Below are 9667 nucleotides of genomic sequence, written 5' to 3'. Positions count from 1 at the left end.
AATAATCTCTGTGAAAGAGCACAATAGTGTGTGCTTCCTCTGACAGCCTGCACTGAGTTTTGCTGTACTCCATATATAGGAAGAGTGTCTAGAACTAAAAGTTGTAGTACACAGGAAAAAAAAGGCATCAAAGCTTCATTACTATGTATGCCCTCCTTCTGCAAGGAATTGTGGGTAAAATCCTGGCCCCACTGAAGTTAATGGGAGTTTTTTCATTGACTTCAGTGGGGTCAGGGCTTCACCCAATCTGCATTCTGTAAAATCTATGTCTTACACATGATTTTTAAAAATGTTATAATTTATCACTTGAAGAGGATTTGGTAACAATTTATAACAAAGGGAGGGTGTTAAGGTGACATCATGCATTAGCAAATGATGTCATTGATATAAGCAGCAAAGAGTCCTGTTGCACCTTATAGACTAACAGACGTATAGGAGCATGAGCTTTCGTGGAGAATGCATCCGAAGAAGTGGGTATTCACCCACGAAAGCTCATGCTCCTATACGTCTATTAGTCTATAAGGTGCCACAGGACTCTTTGCTGCTTTTACAGATCCAGACTAACATGGCTACCCCTTTGATACTTGTCATTGATATAGAGTATTTACAATCAACCTCTATTCAGGAATTATCTGACAAGAAGAGAACATTACACATGAGGATAATGGTTCATTTTTAATATAAATGGTAACTGACATGTTACAACAATATTAAATAAAACCATAGAAAGGTGTTGCAGGCTGCAATTTGATGTTTATGCAAGGAAAATACAACTGATCTAAACAAACAAAACCCCAAAAAACACATACCACTGTTTTCTTTGCCAATGAGAAGAATCTTTAGTGTTCTGGTTCATATTCTGTTTTTAAGACTAGCTACTTTCTGCAGAAAAATAAAAATACGTTTAAAAATTAGTTTAGCGGAACAGCAGTACTGTATATTTACATAATGATCATCAGATATTTATTTTATTTCATTTGAAACAAGGTAATGTGATGCATCTAATAGTTTTGAATAGGACAGAAATAAAATGTTGCATAATTTGTTCCTTTAAATACTGTTTATAAGTTGTGCTTTGTAAATGAAAAGTTCAATATAATTGTTACTATATTTATTATTAATAATTATTCGCTATAAATTTCTTAGTGTTTTCTTTTTTTTTTTTAATTATACTTCCTTATACTTCCCAGGATTACATATGCAGCCATATTTTTAAGATGAGTGTTATATTTTATTTTTCAGTATTAGCAATATTTTCTGGGATATGAGTCAAATCAAATGTTAAACTGCATTAAATCAAAGAGGACACCGGTCGGTATAAAGAAGATTTTGCAGGCTCCAGTGACCTCACGTGTGGTGTGGAAATCAACAGAGCACTGGTTGCCTGGTGCAGCTGTGGTTGCTATGGGGATGGAATCATACGAGTATTCCATCTGCTGAAAAAGGGACAGCTTGGAAACCCCCTTGCAGGTTTGAAAAAGAAATGAAGTAAACAAATGACTCATCTGATTATGAAGGCAGATTTGAAGGAGCAGTTCTTTAGACAAATCCAGTTACATTAATAATAAACCTCTTTGGTTTAAAAATTAAGATCCACTCATGTTTTTATCTTGAAAGAAGTTTAAAAAAATCATTCACATTCCAGACAACAATCTAGACAAAAGCAGAAATACAATGTGAATGTGCTTGTCTGACCTCAACGGTATCCTTTAGTGTAGCTTACAGTATTTCACATTTCGTTTATCAAATTCCTGCTCCTTTGAATTTGAGTCTAAAAGAATATTAAAACAAGAATGATGCTGAAAACTAATAAATCCAAGGACAAAGGTCCCTAACTTAGGTCTCTTTGGTACAGGAACAAAATCCCCGTTTGTATATCTTTGTACTATACGTCTTTTTTTTCTGCCTCTTGTCAAGATCAGCATATCTGTTTGTTATATCAGTAACCATTATTAAATAATTGTGCATCAAACCAGAAGCATTTGGAAGAACTCTAAATGCAGGACAGTATAAATAAGTTACGGCACATACATAACGAAACTATAATGCTGTCACTGTAAAATTCTGGAGGACTTGACAATCCTGCAAAAAAAATCTTTCATCACAGGACAACTAAGTCCTTCTCGTATGTCATGCAGGTTGATATCATTGACTTCCTGCACGTAAGCAAAGGAAATTCTGGGAGAGACAGCAAATATCAGTGGTGTATTCTGCATGGCTGTCACATTTTGCACTGCATAGCACTGTATTTATGAATATATTGCATAGTTGTGTTTGTAAATATTTCCTAGGATGGAAGTTTGGTCATCTATGAATCACCTTCTGTGAACAGATAGAACCAATGCTCAGGGTTCTCGTGGGGAGTGCGCTGTGGCTGTTCAGAGAGATCACCAGGCATTCCCAGCAACCCTTACTGTCTTTTGAATAACAGTTTAAGTCCCAGATCGTCGCTAGAAGCTTTCTCGGCAGGTTGGACAGTCCACTGTTTAGGAGTGGGTACTGCATTCAGTCGAGAGTGATGAATCCAGTTTTTGTGCCCTTCGACCTTTGCTGCCGTGTGGGAAACAAGCAGGATGGTGTGGGGTCCCTTCCACTTCTCTTGGAGAGGCTCGTCCTTCCAGGTCCGAACGAGTACAAAATCGCCTGGCTGCAAGGAGTGGACTGGGGTATCCAGCAGAAGAGGCTGTGAATCTTTGGTGTATCTGTGAAGAGAAGAAAGAACAGCCGACAGAGAGCACATGTACTGAGACAAGAAACCACACTCCATTTCCCACTCTCCTGCCAGAACCGGTGTACCGTTCAGAGGCCATGCCCTTCCAAACATAATTTTGAAGGGACTAAGCCCTAACCTGCCTTTGGGGACAGCACGAATGCGGAGTAACACAAGGGGCAAAGCATCAGGCCACCTAAGAGAGGCCTCTTGACAGACCTTTGAGAGGTGTCGCTTGAGTGTCTGATTTGTGCGTTCCACTACTCCACTGGCTTGTGGTCGCCATGGTGTGTGGAGCTTCCAGGGGATTTGCAGGGCACTTGATATCTTTTGAAAAACTTGAGATGTGAAGTGTGTTCCGTTATCAGATTCCATCCACTGGGGGAGCCCGAAGTGGGGAATGATCTCCTTGACAAACTTAAGAGCCATCGTTTTGGCAGTGTTGTTATGACATGGGAAGGCTTCGGGCCATCCGCTGAATCGATCCACCAAGACGAGGCGGTACCTGTACCCTTGGGTCTGGGGAAACTCAGTAAAGTCTATTTGCCACACCAATCCTGGGCCTGGGGTAGGTTCCAGGGTGGCTGGCGACACTGCTACTCCTGGTCGAGGGTTATTCTTTTGGCAGATTAAACATTCAGCCTGTACCTGAGATGCTAGGGGTTTAAGTCCAGAGGTTAGAAAAGATTTATTCATAAGCTGGGTAAGAGCCTCTCTGCCTGCGTGGGTGGTCTGATGCAATTTTTGAACACTGGTCGGATCGGGCCCTTGGGCAGGAGGATTTTTCCTTCTGTGGAATAAAGCCATCCCTCCTTTTCCTGGAGACCGAGCCTGTCAGCCAGGTTTCTGTCGTCATGGGAGTACTGAGGGGCTGCAAGCTCACCTACTGATGGGATGAGGGCATGCATTTGGGCATTCTCCTCTGTTGGTGATTTCAGGGTAACAGCGCGCTTGGCTTCCCTGTCTGCTCTGGCATTGCCCTTGGTTACATCTTGATCTTCCTTTTGATGGGCTTTGCAATGCATCATCGCTACCGCTGAGGGGAGTTGTACTGCTTCTATAAGCTGGAGAATTTGAGACCCATGCTTAACCGGGGAGCCTTGGGCTGTCAGCATTCCCCTTTGCTTCCACAGACCAGCGTGAGCATGCAATACCCCAAAAGCATACTTTGAGTCAGTAAAGATATTAACCCGTTTGTCTTTTGCCAGCTCGAGTGCACGAGTCAGGGCCACTAGTTCAGCAAGCTGGGCAGATGTCCCAGCAGGTAAACTCTCAGCTTCCACGGTATCATGGAGGGTCACAACAGCATAACCCGCCCTCCTTTGCCCATCTACAACAGCACTACTGCCATTGGTATACCATTCCAAGTCAGCATTTGGGAGTGGTTGATCTTTTAAATCTGGGCGGCTGGAGTATTGGGCATCTATGTTTTCCAGACAGTCATGTTCCTGCTTTTCTGTTTCTGGTAGCAGGGTAGCTGGATTAAGGGAGGGACAGGTTTGCAGGGTAACTTCAGGGTTCTCTAACAGTTTCACCTGGTACCGAGCAACCCGAGCCTGGGTGAGCCAGAGACCACCCTTAGTGTCCAGCAGGGCTTGGACCATATGGGGAATATATACACTTGCACAGTTCTTCCCAATATCAGTTTTTCAGCTTCCCCAAGCACTAGGGCAGTGGCTGCAACTGCCCGCAAGCATGCCGGCCACCCCTTGGCAACTTGGTCCAGTTGTTTGGAAAAGTAGGCTACGGGACGTTTCCAGGCACCTAATAACTAAGTAAGCACTCCCAGGGCTACCCCTTTTCTTTCATGCACATACAGTTGGAACGGCTTAGAGAAATCCGGCAGACCCAGGGCTGGGGCTTCCATCAACTTCCTTTTCAAGATTTTAAATGCCCTGTCCGCTTCTGGGGACCAGTGAAAGGGGTCATGATCTGCTCCCTTAACACATTCATACAGAGGTTTAGCCCACAGTCCAAACTCTAGGATCCATATTCTGCAAAAGCCTGCCATGCCCAGAAATGCCCTGAGCCATTTACGGTTGCTTGGGATAGGAACTTGGCAGATATCCTCCTTCCTTTTGTTTGAGAGCTGCCGCCCCCCCTGCCGTATGTGAAATCTAAATACTGTACTTCTGAGAGAGCAATTTGAACCTTGCAGCTACCCGGTATCCTCAGAGTCCAACAAAATTCAGGAGGCTCACAGTGGCTTTGAGACAAGGGATTAGACCCACAGCAGCAATTAACAAGTCATCTACATATTGCAGGAGGAGGACTCTGTCCGAATTATTCCACTCCTCCAAGTCTCTGGCCAGATCCTGGCCGAACAGAGTGGAGGAATTTTTAAATCCCTGGGCCAATACTGTCCAGCAAAGCTGCTTTTTAGCCCTCCGTTTGTCCTCCCACTCGAAGGAGAATATCTCCTGAGATTGGGTGTCGACTGGAATCGTGAAAAAAGCATCTTTAAATCTAGGACCGAGAAATGGGTATACTGCCCCCCTATAGAGGCCAACAGTGTATACAGGTTTGGAACAAGGGGGTGCAGAGTCTTAACCCGCTCATTGACTGCCCTTAGGTCCTGTACCAGCCGATATGTGCCATTGGGCTTTTGTATGGGCAGAATGGGGGTGTTCCAAGCTGACTGGCATTCTCGAAGTACACCGTACTCTAGGAACCGATCTATAGTCTCTTGCAGTCCCTCTCTGGCTTCCCTTTTAATCAGATACCGTTTGATTCGCACTGGGCTTTTTCCTGGGAGGAGCTGAATATGAACAGGGGTTTGATGGGTTGCCTTCCCTGGGACCCCTGATGCCCAGACAAGGGGATACACCTGGTCCTCCCACTAGCTCCACTCTGGGGCTTGCATGGCTGAGGGTTCAACTGCAAGGGTCATTATCCAAGCATTCTCGGGGGGTAAGGTAAGAGTTATATCATCTTGCGTGAAATGCAGGGTGGCGCCTAAGCAACAAAGCAGGTCCTGTCCTAGTAGGGGTGTTGGACAATCAGGGAAGTAAACCAGCTTGTGAGATACAGTTTTGTTTCCCCAAGCACATTCCGCTGGGGCATACACTGGGCACTTAGTTTCTTTCCCTGTGGCACCCACCACTGTGAGGGAGTCTGCCACTGGCAGCTGAAGGGGTTGATTTACAGCGGTCCGTGCCGCTCCAGAGTCTACTAAAAAGTCTATTTCCGAATTTCCCACCTACATTTTTACTCAGGGTTCCGGGGGCAGGATGGTCCGTCTCCCCTGACACCCCTATTCTTGATCCTCCGCTGCCATCATAGGGGTACCTTCCCTTTCTGGGCACTCATTTTTCCAATGTCCCTCCTTTTGGCATATGGCACACTGGTTGCGACCCAGGCGCTTTACCTGGGACCCGGGCCCCCACCTCCATGGCCTCTCATTCCCTGGCCCCTTTCACCTTTCTGTGACCTTCCTCTGCCACCGGCCTGCACTGCCGCTACCATCATTTTTACTTGCCTTTTTTTCTTCTCTCCCTCTCTAAGGGTATAAGCCCTATTTGCAGTCTCCAAAATCTGAGCCATAGACATTCCCATTAAATCCTCCTTTTTCTGCAGTTTCCTTTTAATATCAGGGGCCGCACGGCTGGTGAAGATACCCTTTATAATTGCCTCAGTTGCCTGATTGTCTGGGTCTGCACAAGTACTCTGCCGGATGGTGTCCCGAATGCGCTGTAGGAAAGCCACCAGACTTTCTTTTGATTCCTGGATTAGCTCATAAGGCTTTGCCCAATTGTTATGTCGGACAGCCAAGTGCCGGAGGACATACATAACTCCTATAAGGAATTGCTTAAGCATTTTCAAATCCCCCTCCTCATTCGGATTCTACCGGGGCTCCGCTGTGGGGACAGCGACCTCAGGCAGGGGCTTGCCTTCTCTATCCTCATTATGCCTTCTCTGTGCCTCCTCCTTAGCTTTAGCTATAACCTGATTCCACTCCACCTCAGACAACAAGGTTCTCATAAGTATATTGCAATCATCGCAGTCCGGCTTATGGCTAGCTAGACACCCTTCAAAGATTGAAATAAACCGACTTGGATTCGTTGAGAATTCCCCTGCTTCTGCCTTAAAGGCAGCTAGGTGTACTGGGTTAAAAGGGACATGAGAGTACACTGGCACAATCTGGGCCGCGCGATCCTGTGTTCCGGGACGGGCTACCACATTCTCAGTAATCAACTGATACAATCCCACCAAGGGGGCACTCTCTGGAGCCTGTGGGGGTGTTGGAGCCAAAGGGGACACCGATTCTGCCATTACAACTGTGGGAGGGTTCTGGGGATTAGCAGCAGTTACTACCGAGTTTGTAGGAGTCAAATGGCACTTGAGCAAAATATCAGTCCTATTTCTTAACATCATAAACGTATACGCATAGAGATGTTCATTCCATTTACCCGTTCGTTGACAAAACAGGAGTAATTGAAGGATCATTTTATAATTAAGTGATCCCTCCCGTGGCCACCTTTCCTGGTCCTCTAGCTGATATTGAGGCCAGTCAACTGTACAGAACCTTTTCAGTTTACTTTTAATCAACGGATCCGATCCAAACACATCCCAATTTGCTAGAATGCATTCTAAGGGTGTCCACTGTGTCCTGCCGGCTGTACTCTGTCCCTGTCCCATGCTCTAGGGAAACACTGGGCATCCCCAGGTCAAAACAGGTAAAAGTCCCCACTGGACTGTTCCTACCTTATCCAAGGGACCGGTTCCTCACCGTCGCCTGCAACTGCTTCTCCACTGTTTGTGTGCGTTGCACCGTTGTGCCCTCCGGGGTCGATCAAACCACATCTCCGCCGAGGCCCCCGAAGAAGTCACCGGTGCGCGCTGGGCAGCGGTCATCGTTGCAATCCGTCGGCCGCCAGGAGGGATCCGGGCAAGGCTAAATTTCAGCCTCAAGCCCCACGTTGGGTGCCAAAGCTGTTGCCGGCCCAGAGGGCCCGAGGGGGGCAACAGTGGGGTTCGTTGCCCAGTGTGCATCCCACTGATAAACACACCAGGGTGGAGAAGCAAACCAAGTTTATTCGAGATCTCGAAAAGGCACTCAAGAGACCAGCATGTCTCAAATCAGAAGCGCAACAAATATAAACAAGTTTCCCCTTTTTATATTTCAAGCTGTTTGTGTAAGCCTTTTGTTCTGTTTCCCCTCCACCCCTCCCTTCCTGACAGCAGTTACAGTAGGCACTACATTGTGGCGTGTTAGAAAAGTTCTCGTCCGCATGTTTATTTTTGGCCTTGCTGGCCCAGATGCATGTAGACTTCCCGCCCCCCCCCCTTCCTTATCACTACCGCTTTTGCTAGTTTCAGCGAAACTGCAGCTGTTTGCTAAAAAGCTGACGTGTTCTGCTTTTAGGCTGTTAGCATTTAGGTTGGTTAAAGTTCACAAAATGGAGTTGCTTTGGCTCACTTAGACCCAGAGCAGGGGGGTTTCATCGACACTCGTGGTCTTCCACCCTCCCGAGTTACCTGGTAGCTATGCCTAGTGACACCAACAGCATTGTCCCAGTTATGATGGAAACTTAGGCTAATAGCAACAGCAGCTCTGGTACCACATGATAAACATTTTAGAAGTACCTGAAGAGACAGAGAGATCAATGAGCGTGCCCTGACTTAGCTATAGTTCAGAAAACAAAATGACAGATTAAACACACATCCTGCTCTGGGGAACTCTGTGATAAGATTAACACTCTGTACTACACAAATTTGTGTCCTGAAACACTGAGCAAAATCCTGCTGCACTTACAGGAGGAAGATGAAAAGCAGAGCCTCTTACTCCCATGCTGCCAGAAGAGAAGGAGCTGTTCATAACACCTGAAAGCCCTTGGAGAAAAGATGATGAATATATTAGCCTGGGCCCCATGGGTTTTGTCTTGCTTCTGCTGAAGTTAATGACATAACTCCATTGACTTGTATGGGTACAGGATTAAACCACATATCACCATGGGCATGTAGTCATCAGGTAAGGTGGTGTGATCTGGTCTCCAGCCAGCTAGTGTATATGTTGTGGGCAAAAGCAAGTGCTAGTAGGCTACAAACATTGTTCCCCATCAGAGGACCAGTGCTGTGTGCCCTACCAGGCAATGCTCCATTCCAGCTAAAGAACAACAGGATCCAATGGCCAGTCAGGTGTAGCCTTTCATTTTGCTTAAAGTGAATTTAGTGATGTTATATTACACCACCATGGTTCGGCTCCAGTTGCTACAGTTTCAAGCTCAACAGAGTGAAAATAACCTCTGGGTACTGATTTCAGTTTGGAGACTCTATGAACAGATGAAGTCCAAGGATAGTGACCACAGACACAATTACAAGTACAAAGTCTTCTCTGTACTATAAGTTTTATTAAAGCAATAAGTAAAGTTACAATTACCCATGCATATAAAAATCCTACAAAAACCTATACACTAATTATAACTGTAGTCATATTGATGTTCTCAAAGATATTCTAGGGTCTGATGGACCTCCCAATAGACAATGACTGCTGGAGGTTTCCCATCGGGTCATCCCTTGGGTCTTCCCACTTTTATCCAACCAGGGAACCCACTTTTATATTGTAATTTTGACCACACCTAACACCTTATGCATGTGCATGAAAGTGTCAACCCTCTTTTCCTTATCTATACTTCCACACCCTATTAATATTGGAGTGCCCCATTTTTCATAATTTGTTCTTAGTTCCTCTTAGTCTCATTAGCATCCACACACAATATTACTGTTACACAGATTTTATTTTAGTAGCTCTTCCTAAATACATATTTTGGCCCACTCAATGAATATTAACAATAATAATAATCTTACATTTTCATAGCAGCTTTCATCCAACTGGATTCCAAAGTGCTTTACAAACTTTAACCTAACAGATTGTACAAACTATATGTAGTGTCTAGAAATCACTCAGTCATTTCTGGGGAAAGCATAGCAACAAATTAACAGCATAATAGTTAATGA

The 9667-nt window shown here is 45.2% G+C and overlaps 1 protein-coding gene and 1 long non-coding RNA gene across 2 annotated transcripts; both read right to left on the bottom strand.

The window, feature by feature from the left end:
• Positions 1-660: 660 nt before the first annotated feature.
• LOC128843317 (uncharacterized) lies at positions 661-6038 on the bottom strand. The gene has a single exon (XM_054040078.1). It carries the CDS (start codon positions 4312-4314, stop codon positions 3403-3405), a length of 912 nt encoding a protein of 303 aa, XP_053896053.1. The 5' UTR covers positions 4315-6038; the 3' UTR covers positions 661-3402.
• Positions 661-7709, bottom strand: LOC128843318 (uncharacterized). Its single transcript, XR_008446222.1, has 2 exons — positions 7415-7709; positions 661-2702 (listed from the first exon to the last, which is right to left on the bottom strand). It is a non-coding gene; the product is annotated as an uncharacterized LOC128843318 (long non-coding RNA).
• Between the last annotated feature and the right edge of the window lie 1958 nt (positions 7710-9667).

The sequence above is a fragment of the Malaclemys terrapin genome, chromosome 9, assembly GCF_027887155.1.
Source record: "Malaclemys terrapin pileata isolate rMalTer1 chromosome 9, rMalTer1.hap1, whole genome shotgun sequence".
NCBI classification, from domain to species: Eukaryota; Metazoa; Chordata; order Testudines; family Emydidae; genus Malaclemys; species Malaclemys terrapin.
The sequence above is the reverse complement of the archived record's forward strand: the minus strand, read 5'-3'. Positions and strand labels throughout refer to the sequence as shown.